We start from the raw sequence: 25,937 nt of genomic DNA on the forward strand, positions 1-25,937 counted from the left end.
TTCCTGTTCAAAAACAAATGTTAAAACATCATGCAGGAATAAATAAGAAGAATTTGAAATTCAGTATAATCATGTAATATCATTAATAATCATAATCATAATTAGTTCTACTGAAATTTTTAGTTCAATACATGAACTTTTTTGTATTTATCTTACACACATAGGCATTAGATGAGAGACAAGGGGCAAAAATTGGTATGTGAGAAATTCTGACTGAACATAAGAATGAAGATTTCCCCTGTTAGGACTATGAAGCACCAGAACAGGTTGTCCAGGGAGGTTGTGGAGTTTCCATCCTTGGAGATATTCAGAATTCAGGTGCATGAGGCCCCAAGAAGCCTGATCTCGTTGGATATGCTGTGAACTGGAGGAGGTTTTCTGGAGCTTCCCTCCAAATTGTATGATTCTGTAATTCATATAAAAACTGGTAGGTGTACCTTAGAAAGAAGCTGAACACCCACATACTTTGAATCATGTAAGTAGAACTTTGAGGAGGGCTTTCACAACAGAAATAATTTTTAAAATAATTATTTATTAATTCTTCTCACAATTTATGAATTTTGACCTCTCCAGTGTAAATAAAAATACTGTGTCAACAGCCTGATTTATAAGATTGTATTTTATAATATATTCATCTCTATTTAATGAAGTAGTTTAAAAAAAGTGAAACAAAACAAATATGAGGTATCATTTGATTAAAACTATTTTCAAGGAACTTTCATTAAGTATTCACTTTTGGGTGATCCAAAGTTCTTTTCCATTTGTCTACTGACTTCAAAAAAAAAAAGACAAACCTCCCTCCTGCAGACAACAATCCCCAAATACCTCATGCTAATTTCTGATGTTGCTATTTCTTGATGCTCAAGTGACATATCAGATAGATAAGTTTTGAGCTCTTTCATCTTTTTTTTTCATCCCGTTCCCCAACAAGGTCTCGTCTTATAAAATATTTCCTTATAGTTTGTCTCTTCCTTTTCAGTATTGAATATAATCCCACTTTTACTACCCCAGCACTCAAGATGATCATTGTGATATTCTGATGCTCTCTGATGTAACAGTGGCTCCTTACTTTAATTTCAGCTGCACATTTCTTTGTTACATTTTGATTTTTGTAGTGGCAGAAAAAAATATAAGGGAAAATAAAAATTAGTCCCCAATCTCATCCTTTGAGTATTTCTGCCTGTAATCTCCCGTGGCGTGTGACTTTCTGTGTTCACCATACTGTACTGGCACAGCCCCTCTAAGCCAGAATCTTAACCACTCTGCTGTTTTTTCTGAGTTTGGCTGGAGTGCAGTTAATTCTCTTCACAGTTGCCCAGTGTGGGGCTGTGGTTTGGGTTTGTGCAGTGCTGATGAGACAGGGACATTCTGGTTATTGCTGAGCAGTGCTTCCAGAGAGGCAAGGCCACCTCAGCTCCTCATCCCACAGCACCAGTGAGGAGGCTGGGGATGCACAAGGGGTTGGGAGGGGGCACAGCCAGGACAGCTGACCCCAGCTGACTCAAGGGATATTCCATTCCATTCCATTCCATTCCATTCCATTCCATTCCATTCCATTCCATGTGATGCCATTCTCAGCCCTGAACCAGGGCAGAAGTGGCCAGGGTGCCAGTGCTGAGGCCCTGGCTGAGCAATGGTCAACCGGTGCTCAGCAATTGCTTTCATTTTCATCATTTGTCTTCCTTGGGTTTTATCTCTCTCTCTCTCTCTCTCTTTGTGATTTAGATTTTCACTACAATTTATTACTAATGTTGTTTTATTTCTGTTATTAAGCTGTTCTTATCTCAACCCATGAGTTTTCTCACTTTTACCCTTTCAATTCTCTTGCACCCATCCTGCTGGGAGAGGTAGGGAGAGTAACCAAATGGCTGTATGACGCATAGTTGCCAGCTGGGGTTCAACCATAACACTTCTTTTGTTCTAATTCCCATTTTCATCCATTTACATGATCATTTACATGATGTAATCAAAGATGTTTTATTGAACATTAGATAGCCGAGGTCCACCAGATTTCTTTTATCTAGGGAATCAGTCACAGAATAAACAAGAAATTACATTGATCTACAATAGCTAAGCATATGTTGCATTTTATTTAATCTCCAGCTGTTTCTAATTTTGTCAATTATGGTATTAAAACAGAAACCAAACAAAAAAAAAAAAAAAGACTCACCACACAATTTACATAATTCTTGAGAATCCTCTAAGCAAAACAAAACAAACTCTAGGGTAAAAGGAGGTATCAATTAATCTCAGATCTCATATACGAATGAAACTTAATCTGAAACAATGCATCCTTTTAAACATCCTCAATCTAAAAGTCAAGTGAGAGCAGCAGCAGTTTCCACATCCTAATTTATTTACCAAAACAAACAAATCCCATGGTAAATATGTACTAGCTAGTTGTGATACAGTTGACTTAGGTGTAAAGTTCAAAGACTTGCCAGAGAATATTCTGCATCTAATATTATATTTAATAGATTCAGGACAAAAATAAACCACAATTATGAGTCACTAAATAGAAAAGTTACTTGCAGTTAAACGTTATATAAGATTACAGTTTCCTCAAAGACTCAGAAATCAGTACCATAAGGTTGAAAAAGTCATATATCAAATGAAAAAATACGGTGTGCTATTTATAACTGAATGGGCTTTGCTTAAAGATTTGATTAAAAATTCTAATTAGTTTTGCACTTCAGTATGAAAAAGTATGTAGAGAGTAAGTAATAAAACCATAGAATGGCTTGGATTGGAAGGGACCTCAAAGACCGTCTAGTTCCAACACTCCTGAGTTGGGTGAAACACCTCTCACTAGGGGAGGCTCCTAAAAGCCCCAGCCAACCTTGCCTTGAACACTGCCAGGGATCCACAACTTCTCTGAGCAACCTGTTCCAGTACCTCACGAGCCTCACAGTAAAGAATTTTTTGATAATATCTAATCTAAACTTTGTTTCAGTTTGAACTCATTCCCCCTTGTCCTGTCACTCCACGTTTTTGTAAAAAGCCTCTCTCCATCTTCCTTGTAGGCTGCCTCCAGATACTGAAGGCTGCAATTGCATCATCCCAAAGTCTTCTTTTCTCCAGAATGAGCAAATATACTGTAAGATGTTATGAAAAGTGGTAGGATAATAAGCCCTTTGAGATTAGCAAGTAGTGCCATTCTGATAATGCAATAACAAAACCCATCTGGGATGTAGAATCTCTTGCCCTACACTAGTTAGCAGTCAGGTTAGAAATTCAGTTGACTCAGAACTCTCCACCTTTTTCCCCCATCCATTAAGCATAAAGCACAATCCTGTACCCTATCCTGAACTATAGAATGGTCCAGATTAGACATTCTCTATCTAGATTCATTCCTATGCCTGAGCCACAGTCAGAAGAGACATTTGCCAGCTTAAAAGCATTATTTATCTAGATTTTCCCATTAGACTTGTCTCTGGGAAGGGCCACTAGTCCTGCACTAGCAGTGTTCAAGCACTGATATCATTTCAAGAAATCTCCCTGGGCAATTCTGGTCTTGGGTTGTTAATTTGGCTTATGGATGTATACCTATCTGTTAGACAGAACTGTGGTAGATCAGTGATTTTCTGCCATCTGTGAACAGATGGATAGAAATTAGTTACTAATTGGGGTGAGGGACCTCAACACATGAAATATCAGCCACCTGGGCCATAAAGTCATCTGCTCTTGTAATGCCTAAAAATGGCTCAGTGATGTCTTTGTAATATTTGCAGCTGGGAAGGATCCAAGTTTCAATCTTTCTTTTGGCTGACAGTGTTGACACAGACTTCAAACCAGGCAGTGATTAAATCTTAGATGTCTGAGTTTGAAAACCCAATATTGCTTTGAGCTGCATTTTAAACTAGTAAGTATTCTTTCACCTCTTATGTAAGCAATCTACTTATAATAGCAGACCACTGTCTTGCAAGCAAAGCATTGCAATGGAATTATCTCAAACTGTCAATGTCTGTTTTAACGCTTGCAAACATGATCCCAAATGTCTGGGGTGTCTCAAATATATATATTTTGCTACAAGCTTTAAGACTTAAATCTTGGATTTGTTGCTGGAACTAGATGCTGTAACCATAGTGATTACCTTTCAGTTGCTAGACTTTGACTCTCCATGAAATGAAGAAGGAAAAGGCTTGGGGAGAGATTTAAACAGTTCACCCAGAATTGAACTGACACCTAATGCTGAATCTACATTGATAGAAAATAGGTATCTTTATGACAAGCAATCTTTGCAGACAGAATTTGAAGACAGAATACGATTAAAAACTGACTGAAATCAGGATTAAAGAACAAGAATTTTTCCTGTAAATACAAAAAGGGAGAAATAAAAACACTGTTCTCACACAGAACACTAATCTTTAACATAACAGATATCCCCATCACAGAAAGGCTTTTCCCAAACATCAGGTTGGTGATATAGAAGAGGATATATGATAAAAAACAAGTGCTGGGCAGGGACTAGGCTATCATGGTTGCCCCTGCAGCTGAGACGTAAAAGTATTATCCATGTCATAAACCTGTGGCAGCTACCATTGCAGCAGACCACAAATGGTACCTATTAAGCCTACTGAACTTCATTTTGCTGTAGCCAAAATCAAACTATTCTCCCATCCTGTCCTCTACACATTCTTAGTAGGATTACATTACCTATATACACATTTCTTGCAGAAGCCACAAAGATCTTACTCATCTGCAGCTATTTCACTGCTCAATAAGCCAACATTTTTTGTCTGTTTCATCACATCTGTAATCTAGAGGAGACCCAAGAGTTAACATTCATCTGGCTGTCTTAAAACAAGAGGGCTGTCATGCTCAGACTTGGTGACCATTTAAAGTCCTGTCTCCACTGTAGCCAGCATCCAATACTATATAAAAAGGTACAAGAATTCTCTAACATAGAGAAGTGGAGCAATCTCCATCCCCCCCCCCGACATTATTTTCATTCTGACCCACAAAAGGGAAGCTATTTTGCCCTGCACCATGCTAATTTGTATTCCTCCCAAGATTTATTTACAACACACTTTCGTAAGCCTTTTTTAACAAGTGCAAATTAGGTGTCACTTCTATCACTAAAAATAGCAAACTGAAAGGCATACCAGAAGAGTAATTTATATCACTCAAATTATGAGAAATTATAGGAGATCTCCCTGCAACAACACTAGTGAATGCTGGATATCTGTTTCTGGTATTGTGCTCTAGGGTTCAGAGTGGTTGGAAAAGGAGGCAGTACTATCTGCTTCTGATGATCTGCTAACACCAATTGTTAGAGCAAGTTGTTCAAGTTCCAGAGCCACTATCTGATTTTCTATCCTTTTCCAAAGAAAATGGACTATTGCATCTGGAAAGTTTGCTGTGGGCTATGTTAGGAAGTCAGTTTAGTGAAAGGAATGTACTAAGGTGAGAACAGAAAGGCAGAGCTGTCCCTTGTTTCCTAAATTCCATTCTCCACTCCGCTCATTAGCTCTGTAATTATTGTCTGAGAAGGGTCAATCTTCAGGGAACAGATGTTCATACTATCCTGAGATACCTTAAGATGTTGTAATTAGCTGAAAGCAAGCAGGAGGATCACTTATTTTTGTAGCTCAGTTAATTTTTTATTATACCCTAACAGATCTAAAAGCCATTCCTGCTATAAACAAGTGAAAAACTACAAAGTCATTCAGATAAAACATATCCATCTGGAGAGTCCTATGACCAGCACGTTTATCTCTTAGCATTCAGTGTCTACTGATGCAAACCCATTGGTTCTGTAATAATTTAATCAATGTTTGTGTGATTAAGGCAAATAACAGGAAAAATATGGAAAACATTTTACTAAACCCATACTTGACTTCACCCATCAGGAACCTATCACCATATTGTCAGGAACCTTAACTGAAAGCACTTGCCATGTTGCTTCCAAGATTTTCTTGCTGCATGGCATGGTGCTGCTGCGTCCTACTTTGTGCTGTAGCTGCACTTGTCTCATTACCTGTGAGGGCCTTAAGTCTGCTTAGGAGCCATTAGCCAGAGCTATTTTATCATATTGAAGATCAGCAAGATTCACCACCATTACCACATAGAAGAAATCCTTCCCATCACCTACATTGTTGCTCATACCAGGAACAATGGCATGACTTGGGCACCTCTGCCATGCACCAAAACTTCCAAACACCTGATCTCCTGTCCCAGGAGTTTCCCCTGGTCTGTTTCTCACTACCACCCCTTTCTTGCCACAGACTCTTTGTAGGTGGCAAGAGGAAAAGAGGTTTTATCTGTCCCATAGTTTACTGCTCTGTAGGAGTGCTGCTTCACTGACACTGGCTTCCATTTGTGTCCACAAACACCTCATTTATGAACACTGTCTTCAGAATGGCCAAGCCTTCTGGACCTCTACACTTCATGGTGCTCTGATAACAGCACCTGTGATTAGCTCTGCAAGAAGTTAAACCAGTCCTACAAAAAGCTGTAGATGAGAAAATACCACACTTCAGCTTTGAACAGTAGTGTCACAAACCTAACCTTCACAGTTTGGCCAGCTGTATGTAGAACATCTCTGGCTAAATACAAGTCTATTTTGGTGGGAAATTAGTCTTACTACACAGTAGAGGCGTTAAGAAACAGAAAAACAGTCATATTTGTAGAAGGAGGAATAAATGCATAGGAACAATGCTTGTTTCACTATGAAAACACAGTGAATTTCCATTCCTCTTTTGGACTGAAATTGTCTTAATTTGTGAAACAGTGAAAACTTACCAGTAACAAACAGCAGTTTGCTTGTTTCTAAATGGAAAAATATTCATGAGGACTTTTAGTTGACACAGTTAAGGCTTTACAATGACTTCAGAAATTAAAGCTTCAGAAGAAAATATTGCTTGGCCAACAACCCATGGATTTAAAATCCCTCAGCCCTCAATAGTCCCTCTAGCATATATCATATCAGTTGCAATAAATTCAGGACACACCAGATTTATGCCATCTGCATCAGTGATCATCAAGTATGGGTCACATAGATGTTTTAACTTTATCCTTTGTAGTGTGACGCAGCTGTCTCTAGAAAGCACCATGGGAAGTGAAGCTGTGTGCAAAAGAACTGCTACGAGTACTTCTCCTGACCTTTCAAGATGGACCAAAAATGAATATTTCAGAAGCACAGGGACATGTAAAAAAACCCAGACAACAACTCAACAAAGTAACTCTATGCTTCTGCCAGCAAGGTTCCATCTGCCCCTCTCAGAGGTCAAACTTCACAACAGCACCTCAGCATTCTGTATAATCTCTAATTTTTTTTCCCCAAGTTAATAAATGAGCAAACAGAGCCAAGGTAATACTGAAACAGTTGACTGGCTGCTGCTGAGCTCCTGCAGTATTTTAATACTGTGAAAACACTAACCTAGCAACTATCAACTTACCTAGCAAATATAAGAGAGTAGATAGGCTATTAGATGCCAATCCATGAGATGTTTGGGTGTCACAGTCATTTGAGAAGGGTTGGTGCAACCCTGGCAATAGAACTGAGCTGCTTCTGTTGCTCTGACTTGACACTGTACAACAGCTGTACACAGCTACCAAACCTGCTCTCAGCTGTAGCCCCATGCCTGGCAGCACAGTGCTAACTCATTCTGATTCACTCAGGCCTCCTCTGACTAGAAAACATGAAAATTGCCTTGATTGAGGACAGTGGTACATGTCTTCTGTGATCTTTCACAAGATCCTTTAGTTTTCCCTGCCTCGTACTTGGGACTGTAAATTCCACTCCAGAGCTGTAGTTTCACAGCTGCTCTGAGCTGCTCTGCAAAGCTGCTTTGGCTTCGTCCTTCACTCTTAGTTGTCCTTTTCTGCCACAGAACCAATGCTTGGATAGCCATTGGTGGTGGAGACAGGATCAAGCAATTTACCTACACAGATAAACACCATGCAAAAATAGTAATGACAAAGTTCATCTCTAATCTGTGTTCCTTCCACTTCCTAACTAGTTATTCAAATGTGTTCATTCATTCCTTCACACAGGAAGGAATGGAAGTAGCAGTTGTCTTGGGCTTCACTGAGGCAGAAGCCTTCTGAAATTTCAGTCTCAGAGAGAGGTTTTACTGCTCCAAGCATTAAATAAAACTGATTTTGAGGTTTGCGTTATAAATAAAGTCATTTACATGAAGACATTCTCCCGTATTTTCAGTATATTGGCATCAATCCCAATCTTTTGCACTAAGCTACTCAATTCCTCAGATAATTACTAATCCCATGTTCTCCTTAGTTACATATTTTGCAGAAAAGAGAGTCTGCACCTCCAAATTCTAGTCAGTACTCAAGAGTATTAATCAGATGCTTTCCAACTGACTGATGAGTTATTTGCTCTTGTTTTTTTTTTTCATCTCCTAAAATCACTCCACATACTATGCAGTATTTTGAAATGTTGGTTCCCATGAGACTGGCAAAAGCACTGCATATGTAGGGTTTTAATCAGATTAATCATATTAAATTGGCCAGTGCCATTAGTTATCCAACTGTTTATGCTGGTAAAATAAAAATAAAACAAAGTCCTTTACTATCAACACTCTGCATTCTGCTCTGCATTCTGCTCTGAGGATTTAGTGTCAACAATACATGCATTTAAAGGCAATCTGATTCCCTGCAAAAGCCAAAAGCAAATTTTCCACAGAGAGTCTACATCAGTGTTGTATATTCACCAGCTGTGATGTTAGATTATCTTGTAAGCAGCTTAATAATATTTAAATTATGCAGCTCATGAGAAATTGCATGAAGGGTTTTTCCTCAAGCTGCCTTTTGTTGAAACATCCCAGATGAAAAGCTAGTATTTACAGCACATTTGGTTTGCAGCCAGCCCAAGATGACAGAATTCAGGATCTGGAGGATAGCTGAGACAGTGAGCAGTGGAGTTGGACTCAGGACATCAGGACAGTAGAATGTGGCTTATTTGGGTAATTGGTAAGTAAAATTCCCCAGCAAGCAGTCATCAAGCAGAAAGAGATGAGGCTGAATTTTTAAGAAAACCAGGAACAATCCACTGTGTCATGCAAGAAGGCCGGAATTTCACCAGCAGAACTGCCAGGCTAAGACAGAAGCCCCTTCATGAACTAAAACACAGATGGGAGCATACAGGAGGAGGAAACAAGGCAACAGAACTGGCAGGGAAACCAGAAAGAAGAATTACTGGTCAGCTGGCTGGAAATGAGAGGAAATGGAGCTGCCCTCTATGTGAGAAAACAGCTGGAATACTTGGAGCTCTGCTTTGGGATGGACCAGAACCCAAACAACAGTTTATGGATCAAGTTTAGCAGACAAAACAATATTGTTTGGCCTTGTATTGTGAGTATTTACTATAGACATCCTGTCCAGGAAGAAAATGCAGATGAGACTTTCTTCCAACAACTAGAAGTCTCATGTGCACAGGTCCTGTTCCTCATGGGACACTAACCACTACTGTATCTGCCAGAAGGATGATGCAGGAGGGCTCAGGAAATCTGGAAGACTTCTTGAACACACTGGTGACAGCTTCCTGGTAACCGAGAAGCTAACAAGAAAACATGATCTGCTAGACCTTGTAGTTACAAGAATAAAAACTTTGTCTGAAATAAGAAAGTCAGAGGCAGCCTTAGTTGCAATGACAATGAAATGGTAGAATTCGGTAATCTGAGAGGAGAGAAAAACAACTAAAAGCAGGATCACACCCCTGGATTTCAGGAGAGCAGCTGAGGCTGCCTCCAACTTCCATGTTTCTAATGCTCTCTCAATCTCAGTGAGACCCTTCCAACCTCAATGAGTCTTTAGTTCTGTGAAGCATAAAAATTTTGCTTCGAATCCTAGTTGGACATGACAGTAAAAAGAAACAGGGCAACAAGAAAGGCTTCTCTAGTTACATTAAATGTAAAATGAAGATACATACAACATGGGTCAAAAGATAATTAGGAATTCACTGATAAGAATGTCAAAACTGCTGCCAGCCCTGGTGAAAAATATGTGTTGAGAAGGTTTCTAGTGGTGTGAAAAACAAAAAACATACCCATCTCTAGGTCCAGCCAGGAAACTCAGAATTCAGCAGGTGGAAAACTCATGGATTGAGCAGCAGCTGAATACAAGCCACAAAGAGCACTTTCATTGTGTAGACTGTATACTAAGTGACACTGGCAGGGATATGGGCAGCACAGAGGGAAATTATTACCCTCCCATATTCTGTAATGGTACTGCTGCACTTTCAACAGTGTCTCCCATTTCTTTCCTCTAGTGAAGAGCTATCAATGTGGCCAGGGCCTTGAGCACATAACCTATCAGGAGAGACATTGGAACTTGCCTTGCTTCAGTTGGCAAGGAGAAAAGCCAAAGGAAAACCTCATAGCAACGTGCAATGTTCTGAAGGGAAGATTGCAGTAAAACCACTCTCAGTAGTGGCAGACGAAATAGTGAAGGGCAGCGACTACTAACTGCACTTAGGGAGGGTCAGAGTAGATGTCAGGAAATATTTACCAAAAAGGTAGTGTTGCACTGGAAGAGTTTGCCCACAGATGTTGTGGAATTCCCATTCTTGAGGGTCTTCAAGATTTTCTAGACAAAGCAATATATCAACCTGAGGCATGTTGGTGACAGTCCTGCTTCTGATAGGAGATTGGACTAGAAATTCCAAGAAGATTTTCAACCAGCATTGCACTATGACAGTGTCACTAATACCCTTAGTGTTATGCCCTCTAAGTGCAAAATACCTCTGCTTTGGCTGTCACTATAAAGGAGAAATGTCATGGTGTTCCTCTATCCCTGGTTTCCAAATACAGCGCAAAATGCGAATATCAGCCTGACCTATGATTTATGGGTTAGAATTCTGTAAAGCAGTGAAGGTGCCAAAAATACACAGGAAAAATATCTCTGGCCACAGAAGCCATCATAATCATGACCATTTTATAGAACACTATTCAATCATAAGTCTAATGAACAATGAAACAAAGTTGTCCTGAGCATTTAGGGAAAAAAACAAAAAAGTAGTTGTTACATGCAAAGCTACAAAGCAACCAACCAATTAAAAAAAACCAAAAAAACACCAAAAATACCCACACACACCAAAAAAAAAAAAAAAACAACAACCAGTAAGGTATACACAAGTTTAAAGATCTGGCAGGAGCTATATAATTACTGTTTCTATTCCAGGTAGAGACAGTGACTCATCACATGTCACTTTGACCTCCATCTGCTTTGCTCGAAACTAAAGAGACTTGATATAGTAGAATGACAGCTGAGAACCAGGCAGGAGGAATCAAATAGAATTCCATCACCAGACCCATAGAAGTAGAAATAACTCCTGCTCCTAAATGGGTAAAAAATAAATTTTATAAATATATAAAGGCATTAAAAAAAATCAGTTGCTGTTTTTATAAAGTTAGCCCAACCTCATACTAAGATATATGTATCTTCCCTCCTACATTGTTAAGCATCTTCTGGAGCCAAAGAGTCTAGCTATGGTTGACTGTCTTTATTTCTGATTTCTTACTTTAAAGTCTGGCTTAAGATAAGGCCCTGTTCAACACAGAATTAAGGTTTGTGGGAATTTTCTTTTACTTCACATGATGAGCTTGTTCATCCTGCAACTCCAATTCATTTTCCATTGCTGATACTCACTTTCTTGTTTTCCATCTTTCTGTCCAGTTCCTGTAAGATTTCTGGTACTGTTAGTGCTTATACAATAGGGTTCAAGACAAAAGTCAACAAACCTCTCCCATCTGCTCCTAAGATTGCAATCAGTTCAGCTTCACCTGCAGCACTGTGCACTGACACCATAAGGAATTCTACTGAGCTCTTAGCAGTGTGTCATCCTCCTTAGACATACAGCACACTCTGTAATGGTTTCATAGTTCACCCCTGCTGAGCTAGATGGGAATTGCAAAAGAAAAAAATCAAGTGTTTCAGCAACAACCATTGATAGAAAACAGGCTGCTTTCCAATTATCTTGCTTATAGGTAGCAAGGGAAGTGGTGTTTAATTAATTCTTCACTCTTCTACAATGTTTTTCCTTAATGGGAACTTGAAAGTGTTGCACCCTCCCAGCTGCCTTTGGCTTAGTTTGCTTTAGTCCTCACATGACGTTCCATCTAATAAAGACTCAGAGCTCATCTATGCCCAAGTCATGAGCCAATCCTCCAGTCAATAGAGAGCCATCTCCATATAGTCCATGCAAGAAGGTGGGAAGTACAGTTTTCTCCCAAATGCCCAGTCCTACTCCTTTGTATTGATGTTTCATCTCCAGGCTGGATGAAACAAAATTTAAAAATCACAGAATCATTTAGGTTGGAAAAGATCTTTGAGGTCATGTTGTCCAACCTGTGACTGATCACCACCTTGTCAACCAGACCAAGGCACTAAGTGCCACATCTGGTTGCTTCTTGAACACCTCCGGGGATGGTGACCCCCCCACCTCGCAGCACAGTCCTTTCCAATGTTTAACAACCCTTTCTGTGAAGAAAATCCTCCTGATGTCCAACCTGAACCACCATAGTTCTTCCCATGTTGCTCACTGGGTGAAAAGACTGACTACTTCCTTTCGGGTAGTTGAGACAGAGATAAGGTCCCACCAAGACTCCTTTTCTCCAGATTAAACAAGCCCAGGTCCCACAGCTGCTCCTCCTGCGACTTACACTCCAGACCCTTCAACAGTTTTGTTGCTGTTCTCTGGAAATGCTCCAGCACCTCAATGTCTTTCTTGCTGTGAGGGGCTTAAGACTGATCACAGCACTTGAGGTGCAGCCTCACCAGCTGAGTACAGGAGGACAATCACTGTCCTGATTCTGCTGGCCACACTGTTGCTGACACAGGCCAGGGTGCCATTGGCCTTCTTGGCCACCTGGGCACAACTGGCTCATGTTCAGCCACTGTCACCAGCATCCCCAGGTCCTTTTCTGCAGGGCCACTTTCCAACCCCTCTGCCCCCACCCTGTTGCACAGCCTAGGGCTGTTTAACCAAAGCATAGCATCTGGCATTTGGCCTAACAAGACCTCACACAACTTTTTCTCCTACAAAAGTCTCACATCTCTAGACAATCTGTAATTTTCTGGTGGAAAACATGATCTCTGCAAAACTGAAGTTTGCTGTGTGAAAATTCTGATCCTGTTAAAGAACACCAAGCAGCTCCTGTGTGGAAAATAGAAGGTGTTTATCCTATTGTCATGGAGTCCTAGCTTTCTCTTCCATTTTCCCTAACAGAAGTGTAGCTGACAAGAACCATGGCCTCCTGTGAACCGGGCCAGGGAATACAGAATAATTTGAGTACATGCTCCTTCTCCCATCTTCCCACTAATTTGGATAGAAGAGGAGAAACTGGGTAACATATGCTATGTCATTCATTGAAAACATCCGCAGGAACTCTGAACTGTCTCCTTAGAAAGAAAGGCAAGTACAAATGGTCCAGTACTGTGCCCCCTAATTCCCTGGCTTCCTTGCTTGGCTGGACTGGAGACTTAATAAAGAGATGCAGCTCCCCTGACATTCTTAGAAAAGAATATGAGTAGAACCAGTATATTCTTCCTCCTTAATTTTAGCAAAAAAATTTTTCCACTAATCTCTGTGCAGTATCTGGAATTGAGCATCAGGGTATGCAAGAGGTGGGGGGGGACCAAAAAACAGCCTGCAAACAAGCAAGCAAAAAAACCCCCAACACAAAGTACATGCAAATTCCAAACATAAACCCAAAACCCCACATCACCATTTGTGTCTTCCTACCATAAAATAGCTCTTCTGCAGGTGAGAATGTGGACCTTCCCTTGGAGTTCCAAAGTAGGACAATTAACTTGCTGAACAACTGACAGCTGCTTCTGATACATTAGCACTCTTGCAACATAGGAATGAGTACAATTTTTTACAATTTGCAAATTTATATATTCGCCATTCTTTCAAAACTCTGCCCTTCCTATTCTTCTATCAGATAAACATGGAAAATACTCTTTCCCAATTAACAAGAGTTTGCAGTCACAGCAGCATTTACATATATTGCTTTTCTGCATTTATGGCATTATTGCTGTCAATACTAATATTCTGATTAATACTCCATGTTTAATTTTAAATTGCAATTCCAGTTACATTTGTCTTGATTGTTATAATGTATCTGAATGTTATTGCATCTCATTTTTTGTGAGGCTGCCAGATATTGTATTAGTGGGTGGTTCCCAAGGATAAAATTTATATTTAAGATTGTTTGGGTTTACACAACTACCAATATACACTGCTGTCTATTGGAAGTATGACATTGGTGCACTTCACGTATTAATTTTGCTGCACGTGCCTTGATGTGCAAACTCGTGTAGAAAGCTAATGTCTGATATTGACCTAGAACAGCTAAATATTCACAAAATAGTATTTGATTTGCTAATTTTTGCTAATAAGTGCATCCACATTATTTATTTTTAGCTGTTAAGACTTTCAGAGTGTGCTTTGATATCCAGTTATATACTTAAATATATCACAATGTGCTAACCTGCTGTTCAGTTCATTAAATGATAACTGAGCTTAGATTAAGGCCACCTTGGAAAAGGGAAAAACAAAAGGTCTTTTGGACCACCAGGCTGAACATTGCACATTAAAAGATTCCCTATTTTCTCCTTAAAATGTGGACTTTGTGAAAGAAGAAACAACTAGCAGTACAGCAGACGTGAACTCATCTTTTATTCTGCCAGAATCCATAATTCAGTTGATAAACATGGTGAAGTTCTAGTTCTGTGTCTCTCAGAAGGTTAGATTATAATATAACAATGTATTCCACATTATATTCTGCTGTACTGAACTGGTAAATCACAGAGTAGAAATTACCAGCAAATCCAAATTCTTCAGTTATTTTAATGTATCTCTTCTGGTTTCAGAGATCTACAGAGGTTTAACAGGAAAGGAAAAAAAAATCTGTTCTTGCCCTTACATTAACTATTTTTATTCCACCAAAAAAAAATAAAAGAATAGGGGAAAAATAGAATTTAAAAAGGTATTATTATTGTATGGTGACTCTTCAGTCTGTTCCTTACTGGCACTCTAAATTCTTCATCTGACCTCAAGTACAATATTCTTCAATTATTCTTAAATTTCTTTACTGAGAAATTTATACTGTGAGACTTGGTGCCAGTATTTATCTATTAGGTTTCTTAAATTCAGACTATGAAAGAGCTTTCAATTTTGAGTAAAATAGACTAGTTTCTCTTACATTTTAACAGAACTTCTCTTAACTAGGACTAGCATGTATTTGTCTTAGCAACCTAATGCACTTTATTAAAGCACTGATACAGATGTACTTATAAGTTATAGTACACATCTACATGCACACATATACAAATTTCTGGTTCGATACAAAGAAATAAGAAATTTGCACAATTACTAAGAGAAAAAGATCTCATACTAGTAAATAAATTTTTTTCATGGAAAAAGGGAAAGTAGATCAGATGCATAAACAGCACTATTAAATCTACTGAAATATCATGATTTTTCAGCAGAATTACAGATTTTTTTAATTATGAAAAGTAAAGTTCAGAAAAAAAAACTGTTTAGTGTGTTTCTATAGAACACAAATTGTTTTTAAAAAAATCATTTGAAAGAACAGTTAGCTGCAGAAACAGATTCTCTTTTTTAATTTTACATTGGTTCCTGCTTCTTAAACTCATGAATAGAATTTTTAAAATATGAGAGTTAAATACAGTGTGATTTATTTTCATATCTAGACTTCTACTTGAGATCTTGGGAAGCTTTCATAAGAAGCTAAAAAAATTCTGCAGCCAATTACCACTACAGATGTGACAGATTCAGAAATTATTCATATAGTCTAGAGCTTGAAAGCACAAAATCCTCAGCAAATTTTACAGGGTAGAAGACAAGTAGTCATTAAATCCTCACTTCACTCACACCACTGTACAATATAAAAAATTATACAAGAACCCCCAAGATGTGGCTAGCCATATGGTTTGCCAACATTTAATACTTCGCTGATGAGAGATAAGAAGGGTAAGGCTGTATTCCATTAAAAAAACAATTAGAAATTTTATAACTGCAAAATTGGGGTTATTATAGTGCAGCTGTAATTTGCTTTTCATTAAAACAGTCTTTGACTATGCTTTTTAAAATATGAACTTACTGCAACAGGGATTCTCACAATGTAACATCAGACTATTTTTCTTATTTAAATACCGAATGAGTAATACCCCCACGTATGAGGAATGGAAAAAAAAATAGATAATTTGTTCAGTTAGGAAGCCCTGAGATTTCTTTAGGATGAAGCTCAGAGTTTTTTTCTTCATTAACACTTGCAGGCTTGCCACATACTTCTCCATAGTACAGCACAATTGCAGACCAGAGGATCTCTCTCTCTACTGTGGTGTTGCCAACAGCAGCATTTTGTGTAAAGCACAAATGCTGGATGAAACAAAATTTTTTTAACAGACTATGATGCTAAAAATAGCAACTCAACTTCTTCTAGTAGTCATAGCCAAGAGACAGAATTTCTTCATCTTTCACTTGATCACATCCTTTAAGATTGCTTGTAGCTTACTGCGGCTATTCTTCTCTTGATTGAGCTATGAGAGCTATTGCATAGACACCATTCTCAATTGTTTGGTTTTCTATAGAACAGTATTACAATTCCATAAAAGCAGCCTTAAAGCCTAGGGAAAATATAAAGAAAGGCAAGAAGGAGAAAAGATAATTATGTATAATCAGAATTTCGGTTCCATCTGTGCTGCAGGCTACATAGGCTCTGCTGGATCAGGCAGAAGATGTAGAGGATGGCAGGTGCGGCACTGAGGGTTTGAATTTTATCAGTCATCTATGAAAGTTTTCTACCTAAAGAGATTTGAAATAGGGCAGGTTAGGAAACAGATAAAACATATAAAAACTGCACCAGAATAGTGATGGGGGCTTATGGGGTATTTGTGGTGTTGGGTGGGAGTTTTGTTTTGTACTTTCATGTTTGGCTGATTTTTGGTTTTGTTTTTAATTTTTGATTTCTCTCATCCAATTCCCAACTGGTTTTTGTATATGTGCAAGAGGAGCTAAGGGTAAACTTCTCTTTAAGTGATGCTTCTAACCCACCTCTATTCAAGTTTTACATTCAAAAACTTGCCTCCTTAGTACTCCTGTTGCTCTGTACCCCTATTTAAATTAAATCACCTACTCAGCAAAGGGCAGCATATATCTTACTGCGTTACTTTGTAGTTCCAGGTTTGACCAGCATGGTCTGAAAAGGAAAGATGTTCTGACCTCCTCCTAGTGGCCCAGGCCAGCAAAAAAACTGAACAAACCTTCAGCATACAGCCTCTTGTGTCTATTGTGGGTAGTAACCTAATTCAGGCCTGAAAAGGGGCATATCTATGAAATCCTTGCAAATCTGGGTCTGTGCTCGCAGTGGATGTAATTGTCGTATTTTATATAGCCACTGATCATCAATCATGATATTTCACCCATAAAGAAAAAGCCCAAAGAAAACTACTGGCCCAGGACAAGGAAGAACAGTATTTTTATTAACAACTTTCACTGGCAAGTCTGTATTATAGCTCTGTTGGATGTGACTCTTCAGGTAGAAAGTCTTTTTGAAAAGCAGCTCTGCTTTGATTTCATGGCAATGATACAGTCTTAAGAAGCCACTATAGATGAAGAGTGCAAATTGTATCAGACAGCTTTTATGCTGTTTCTTCAAGAATTAAAGTTCAGGCTAGGATTTGTGACAATGACAGAGGTAAGGTTTTTATCACATAAAAGAAAATCTTACTGCTGACCAGACCAATTTTTTCAGTAATAGCTATGATTTTGATGCACTTCTACCATAAAAACATGTGACAAAGTGACCTGTCACTTGAAAACAGGGCTGGGGGAGGAGATGAAGAAGAGAAAACTAATAGTCCACATACTCCTGTTCTACTCATCTTTTAAGAACTCCATGAGCTACAAAATACATGGGTTTTTCCACTTGAAAAAATTGACTACCTTTAAAATCATCAATTTCCCAGAAAGACATGTACACGAGAGTAAATCAGACTACAAGCCTTTAGAACAATTTCTTTTCAGACAAAATGAAAGCTGAAAGGCTGCATAAATGTTGTTTCACTGGAGTTATAACATGATAGCCAAGTTGTTGATTTTCTGTACAGTAAAATCCAATTGGCAAGGAACAGAAAGCACTGCATTTCCCAGGCTGAGAGAAGATATGCCTGGCTGTCTGGAGTCATTACATCTGGCAACTCCAGCAGAGGCGGAGTGGGAAGTTATCCATTATGTTCTGAGCTTGTATTTGTTCTTTCTGAGGAGGGTTAGGCCTTTCTGGATTGTGGGGGGAATCTTTCAGGGTGAAGGGAGAGAATATCAGAAGGAGGGAATATCAGAAAAATATCCTAAGTCTTATGCAATGCTATTTGGCTGAGCTCAGCTAAACACTGCTCTTTTCACATTTAAAAAAAGAAAAATTAGAAACCAAGTTTGATCCACAAACTGGAGACCCAAATGTGCCATCTATTATTCCCTCTGAGTCCAGAGGTCATGAAAGCGTGGTGTAGTCACTGCCACTGGTAAGTGTCAAGTTTGACACTAGTATGAACAGGCCAAGATTCATGATCATGAAGGCCTAGTGGTAACAATGCCTTGATGATCCTTGAATTTCCTATTGCTACTGATATTCAGTTACTGAGATTCATCCAAAACTAAACTTCTGGTCAGTCAATCAGTATGAAAATACAAAAAGCCCTTCTTGTTTCTTCCCTAGGACTACACCTTGACCATGTACTTTCAGCAGTCCTGGAGGGACAAAAGGCTCTCTTATTCTGGAATACCTTTGAACTTAACTCTGGACAACAGAGTGGCCGACCAGCTCTGGGTGCCGGACACGTATTTCCAAAATGACAAGAAATCATTTGTCCATGGGGTGACAGTGAAAAACCGAATGATCCGACTCCATCCAGATGGGACAGTCCTTTATGGCCTACGGTATGTTGGGCATTTTAATCTGTCTGTGCTGGCAGAAGTGCAGGTGGAATCAGTGCCACTTTCCTGTGCTTTTTTCCTGGTTTCTCATGTATGAGTCAGCATATACTTAATTTAGTCAACCACAACACACCCAAGGATTTTCCACAGAGCAGCAATACTGCCTTTAACAGCTACAGCCATAGCTAACGAAGCCTAATGCCTCTTTTTTCCAACTCTTCTGAGTGTGTTAAAACTATTAAAGAGTTTTTCATTTTGGCTCTCACCTGGTAATCAATCACAGCTCACACAAACACTTCCTTCCTTCTAAAATTTCTCTTTAGGACAATGGGAATTTAAAATTTGGAATCATTTGAAGAAATGTGATATTTGGTAGAGAATACAAAGGAGATATTTGTAGATTTGCATAAATTATTTTAATATTATCTGAATGCCTGAGTATGGGGTCTCAGGGTGCAGCAAGGCCAAGTTTTGCTAGATGGGCCCATAAACACTGACAGCGTTGCCATCACCAGCTGCATGCAGGAAGAGATGCTGAGCAGTCAGGTCTTTTTCACTGCTCAAGCTGATGCACCATGTTTTCCCCAAGAAAAGGCAGCTGTTTAGACACATCTGGTGAACAGACTTTGGCCTGTAGTTGTGAGTAAAACAACATGTAGTGTCCCCGTCCCACAAGAAAGCTCTAACCAAAGACAAAAATAACAAATGAGCGGAAGATAAAATGAAGTTAAGATACATTAAAATTTTCTTCCTGCAGCAGATGGCAGTTATTGCACTAAACTTGCATCTGTGGTCACTTTCCTCGTGGCAATAAATATGCTTCTGTCAGCCTATAGGTTACCTTTAATTCATGTAAGCATCAATTTTTTCATATTCCAGGTGACATATATGCCTTGTAAGAAACTAAACATGAGAAAGCACTGCAGAAAATACTTTTAGGTAAAATTCAGCATTCAGAAATTTGAGCACAGTTCCAATCTAGTCTCACAAGCAGAAAAGAAACTGCAGCATATTACCTTGATTTAGCATCTGTGCAGTAAAGAGCATGAAGACAGTATCACCAAAGCTCTCACATGGGTTGTGACCTGTGAGTTTCATTTTCTTTGCTGAAGACAGAGCATTGGCCTCGCATGTCTTGAACAAGAAAAACAGCACCAATTATGCTGTAACCAGAGTCTGAGTTCTTCGTAATTTAGTCAGGGTCTTTAACCATATCTCAAGGATGATTTAAACGCTTCCTTTCCCTCATGCCTCCTGTTCCCCAAACAGCTTTTCTGTTTTCAGTCCAGAGTTAATATTTCTGTTCAGGCTCAGCTATGAAATTTTACTAGCTTCTTTAAACAGAAATTGGAACAATCATAACAGCTCTAAATAACCTGTTTGCTTGCACCCATGTGCTCAGCAGTTTGTCATTGATGCAATGTTCAGCCTCAACAGAGCTGAGGAGAAATAAACCAAGGTTAACCATTTGGCTTTACAGATGAATAAACAAGGGAAACATGCACATAATACACTGGAGTGGTTTTAGACCATGTAACAAAGCATTATCACTTCACTATGTCTCCATTATTGTGTTGTTTCTATGATAAACTCAACGATCCCTTTAGCTATTTTGTCCAGTAACTTTCAGCTATTATGTCCCCACAGTTTAAAGAACAATCTGTGCTATAAACTTGTGCAGACAGAGAATACTCCTGAGCCTTCTGACCTCTAAAATTGGGCATTGTTGTTATGTTTCCTGCTTCAAAAGGCAGGTCTGTTAATTGTTCACAGTAGAAAAAATGTGTAATATTACAAACCAAATAACTTTTTCATCATTTCACCCAAGAGCTACACACACAAACACATTTAACTCCATGGTAATATTTCCACTGAATTTTGTTTCAAATATCCCAAGGAACTTGAGTGTCACTGTTAATTATTATCTACCTGAAGATCATGTTTCTTCAGTTTCTGTCAAGGACTCCTGCCAACAGCTATTTTCATTTTCTGTAGTATAGCCACCGGCTTCCTATGAGAAAGGGAAAAATCCCGTTGGGTCAATGTGCAGACCTGCAGCACTCTGAGGCTGGTGTATGGGACAGTGCCAGCCTGGTGCCAGTACAGCTGGTAAAATACTGGATTATTCTTTCTTTTTTTTCCCTTACCCATTTTTAACAAGTGATTGGATGCCATTAGCTCTAACACTTCTGGCACTAGCAGTGTCTCTCATTACTTTTTATTCCCTGTTCAGGCAAGATTCTCTGGAAATCTCTCCCAGAGCTCCAAAATCTTAAATCAGTACATTCTGTTGCCTCTTTTGCTTCTCCTTTCTCCAGCTTTCCCAAGTAAGATGCTAGACATGTAATGTGTCTTTGAGTTATTTAAGGAACTGTTAATAATTTATTGTACTGAATTTCATGCTCAGATTCTTATGTCATGATGTCAGGAATGGAAGCTCTGATTTAAATCATCCTTTCCTAGTATTTTATGCCACCTCTTAATTCTTCTCAGATTTTCACTAGCAGAAAAATGACTCCATGTTGCTTTGGAGACTTCTGTTCTTGTATCATGACATTGCCTCACAATGAACAACAGCAGAAATTTTTGTGTATTGGAAGGAGCACGTCCTTCAGCAGAGTTAGTTGTTAGGAAGTGTAACATACCTTCAGCAATACCTTTGCACAGACGTCTCTCTCTTTTCTAATGTTCAGACACAAACCCACCTTTGATTAGGGCAATTCTTTATGTCAAGGCAGGGGGACTGAGCATACCATGACAAGGTGTAAAGAACTGGTTTGGAGTATCCAAAACTTTTGGTTTTAGTGAGACCACACATTTTTATACTGCTACAGCAGAGGATGCTACTTTGCTAGGCACTGCTGCAATTGCAAGAGGACAAGGCGAAGAATAATCTTTGTCTTCAACATTAAGATTTATTTCACCACTTCTTACACAGAGAAGGTTTCCTGTGGTGCAGACACTGGCAGACAAACTCACTTACCTCCAACCAATTCACAAACAAGAACTGATCCATTTAACATTTGATTTACTAACCATTTATTCATGCAATATCCATGGAAGCAAATACTAGAGGTGGAACACAAGAAAAACTGTGTTCAATGCAGAATATTTAATTTTTAGTATGATCTTGAAAGTTAATTTTAGTGGAGACTTTTACTTTTTACTACCTCAATTTTGGCAATATAGCTGAGAGTATTATTAAGGAAAATTGCTATACAGTTGTTTACATCTTTTATAGCAGTAAAATTTTAATCGTTTGTGGATTGCTTTTGCCTTGCCGTAATCCCATGTTTTGGAATTATGGAGTTTTGGCTTTCCTCTAAACACCTTCATGGATTTCCTTAAAGAGTCAGTTATTGAGTTCTTCTGAGGACAACCCATCATGGCAACAAGTGGCCAATTTACACTAGTACTCAATAGACTGTCCTACTTGTCTTACTAAACAGGCCCAGCCAAAAAACCAGACTGCAGTTGTTCTAAATGAGAAAAATCCATGTCATCTATATAGTGAAATAAAAAGTTACACTTTATTTCACTACATAAAAAATACAGAGCAAATTATAAGGTAGTATTTTATTAGGTGATAATTTTGAAAATCCTACAAAAATATTTCTTCCACGCATCAGTGGCAAAAGATTTAGCAGTGAGCATTTTAAGACTCATGAGAACCAATTTGGGACTCCCTTTATATTTTTACACCCTAAAAATATACAAGAACTTTGCAAAATTAAATCAAACAATTATTCATAATTTCTTCCATTTAATACATAGGGAAGAGGAGGACATAATTCAGGTTGAACTGATCTCTGTAGAGAGTTTATTTAAAAATCCAGCAGAAACACACAAGTGCTGAACATGGACTCAGCTTTAAATAAATATCTGAGCATTAGCTCCTGTAGTCAGTAGTTGAAACTCCACATGGTGGAGTCACAACTGCCCTCACAGGCCTGAATTTCAACACAAGCTTTAGATGCTGTAATTGATTGCAGCTATCAAGTACAGCACTTTGAAGAACTACATAAGCATTTTGTAGTGCAAAGCCCGCTAAGCTTTTTTCAAAGACGACTTAATTGAAGCAGGGTCTAGATCAAATTCAGATTACTGATATGATATGGAAACTATTTAAGTATATTAATATTTTAATAACTATTTAATCTCATTAACACTACCAAAAGAACAAATAATAATGATTAGCCAATATTTAACAAATGTTTAATTTTAAAGCTGAAAGGCACTGCAGTGTTTGGGTTACATATTTTCTAGGCAGCACATCATCTCTTACCATCCTGGTATAAATAGATATTGGATGATTTTATTATCCTCTATTTTACAGGCTCTCTTCTGCCTACTAAATCTCAGTAAATCCTCTTTTTCTCCCCATATCAGAAGTGCAAATATCTTCCAATATTTTGAAATTGTTACTCTTTCACTGTCAACCTCATCTGCATAAAAATTGGACTTCTAAATAAAATGGTTTTTAATTTTTTTTACTATGTCTTACTTTTAAAAGAGCTCTAGTTTCACCAAAGCTTATCTCCAGTGTGTATAAGTAACACTATTATAGTTGCCTCAAACCTACTGGGAGACATAAATCAAGTGAAAAAAGAATTTAGTGACAGAGAGTAGCACTGAAGTACTTTTGATCAAGAGGTATTTCAAATAAATTTATATACTCACTCTAAGGATCACTTCATCCAATAACAGTATAGACAAGTTTTTACAAGTATTTCCTTCTTTTTTTGCTTTTAGGGGGTAGGCATTAAATGAGAAGGGAATTTTTCAGTATTTACTAGCTCAGCTTTCTCCTCTACACACTGTAAAAGCTCACATGCAGAGATATCCTACAACTGAGTAACCAGAATGAAAATCCTCACAAGCCTTTCACAGCTGGGCCATGTAACTCCTGTTGTTTCAGTGTAGCCTGTTAGATACACTCCACTGAAGCAGCACATGCTTAACCTGCCTACTCTGGAAGTTAGTGCTTAAGTTTGCATAATATCATAATATTTGCTTTTCCCCTGAAATTCTAGATTTTTAGCACATTTCTTGCCACTTATGCTTTGCAAGGAACACCAAATGGACATATACAATTACAACACTTACTTGTATTTTTGAAAGAAGAAGGCAAAAAACTTCTAGAAACCACTGCAATTTAAGTTATATAGCTGGAATATATTTGAGCAGTACAGATTATTTTACAGTATGTTTTTATATACAGGTATATAAAATAGATTTATTTTATAGATCTATATATATATAATAGATCTAAAATAGTTCTTTCTGAGTCCTAATATTTTAACATACTTTAGTATATTTCATATCACCATAAATTTAGTACATACCACATTATGTGTGTTTTTCAGGTCCTGAACTTCATTAAAAAGCCATTTGTTGAAAAGAAATTCCCTCTAATGATAAAATTTTAAAAGGAACAGTAATTAAATCTGTACTTTGCTGCAGATGTCCAACCTACTTATTATTAATTTTGACCATGCGTAGAACAGCTAATACCGAAGGACAAAATACAAGTTTTAGCTGCTTAAAACTAACCTTACTCTCATTTCATTTATATTGATGTTGATTCATTATATCAGTGAAACAGTTATTGAACCAAAAATCAGAGGGGCGTAGGATGAGGAAATCTGTGCCATTTCTGTGCAATAAATGTATCACGCAGGTAAATTAAGGTCCTAGGGGAGACAGCAAATATTTTACCAGACCTGCTCCAAACTGATAAATGCGCTTAGATACAAAAGAGGGAAGAGTCTTAATTTAGGTGTTCTCCCAAAGAGACAAGCACTTTCCTAATAAACACTACCTGTAAAGCTTCTGAAATCCTGAACAAATGCTGATACAGTCTGTTTGGGAGAGACATAAAGTGAAAAAGGAAAATTTGTAAGTGATTCCAGGTTGTGGGAGCTGCTGTTCTCAGAGACATGCCCTTGCTCAAAGCCCAGAGCAGTCAGGCCGTGTCTGCTCTGAGCTGCAGCACACAAAAGATTGGCTGGTGCCATATGAAGTGCTTAAGGGTATTAATATGAAAAACAAACCTGCACTGATTTAATTCACTACAGCTATCAAATGCAGTGTTTATAATTAATTTTATGAGAAATTAAAATCCATTTTTTGAGGACAGTGCAAAGATGCAAATAATAATGCATTAAAAATGTTTTCAGGCAATATATTTTCTCTTTAACCCTCACTCTTTTATAAATATCTCCACCTAAAAAGAGGATTAGCCTTTCCTCTCAAATATCATTGGCCTGGCTTAAAAGTAGCTGCAAGAGAATTCACAGCCTACTTAATAGCCAAGCCCTTGAGTAAAATAAAATGTAAAATATAAAATTAGCTACTCCATAAAATACAGCAGTATATTCCTGTATTTGGCACTTCTTCTATAGTATCAACATACATGGTGTTATAACTGCCAGGACAAAATGGCCTCATTTTAAGAGGCAAAATATGTGACAAATAAGATGCTTTAATTTATAAAACCATTAATAAGGAAATCAAGCTGAGCAGACAGGAGGTAGGTACTTCAAATACAATTCATGTCATTTTGGATTACAAATCTAATTAGTTATGATCTTCCAGGGAAGAAGAATCTAGAAATATCAGAAATCCTGGAGTTACTCAAAGCCTAAAGCAGGAGTCAAAGTTGGAAAAAGCAACTTGAAAATCATTCAGCACTTAAAACCTATAGTAGGTAAATGTATATGGGAGTGACCTACACAGGAGTCTGAGGAGACAGTGAAGTGTTCCTCAGTCTCTGGGTAAATCATCAGGCAGCAACATCAGCTCAGCTTCCCCAGCCTGGGTGCAGCTCTGTCTGGTTTCACCTCAGCTGAGGTACCTGCCCCAGGTGAGGGTTACACAGCAGTCAGTCTCCAGCCTCAATACCAGCAACATGACAGAAACACAGCTCCAATTTTTGAAATTCCACTAGAAAAGCAAATAGCAAACTCCCAGGTACAGCAACAACAGAAAAGACCAACACAAAATAAAACCC

The 25,937-nt window shown here is 38.3% G+C and overlaps 1 protein-coding gene across 3 annotated transcripts in view; it reads left to right on the forward strand.

Annotated features, from left to right (window-relative positions):
• Positions 1-25,937, forward strand: part of GABRB1 (gamma-aminobutyric acid type A receptor subunit beta1) — a 108,759-nt gene that overhangs the window by 42,731 nt on the left and 40,091 nt on the right. For all 3 annotated transcript variants that reach the window (XR_010439828.1, XR_010439829.1, XM_064710342.1), the window contains exon 4: positions 18,708-18,928. Coding sequence is in view for 1 of the 3 variants with exons in the window: in XM_064710342.1 (XP_064566412.1) it covers positions 18,708-18,928 (221 nt within the window). In the remaining 2 variants the exon portion in view is untranslated. The remainder of the gene's footprint in view (positions 1-18,707; positions 18,929-25,937) is intronic.

The sequence above is a fragment of the Zonotrichia leucophrys genome, chromosome 4 (assembly GCF_028769735.1).
Source record: "Zonotrichia leucophrys gambelii isolate GWCS_2022_RI chromosome 4, RI_Zleu_2.0, whole genome shotgun sequence".
In the NCBI taxonomy this organism is placed as follows: Eukaryota; Metazoa; Chordata; class Aves; order Passeriformes; family Passerellidae; genus Zonotrichia; species Zonotrichia leucophrys.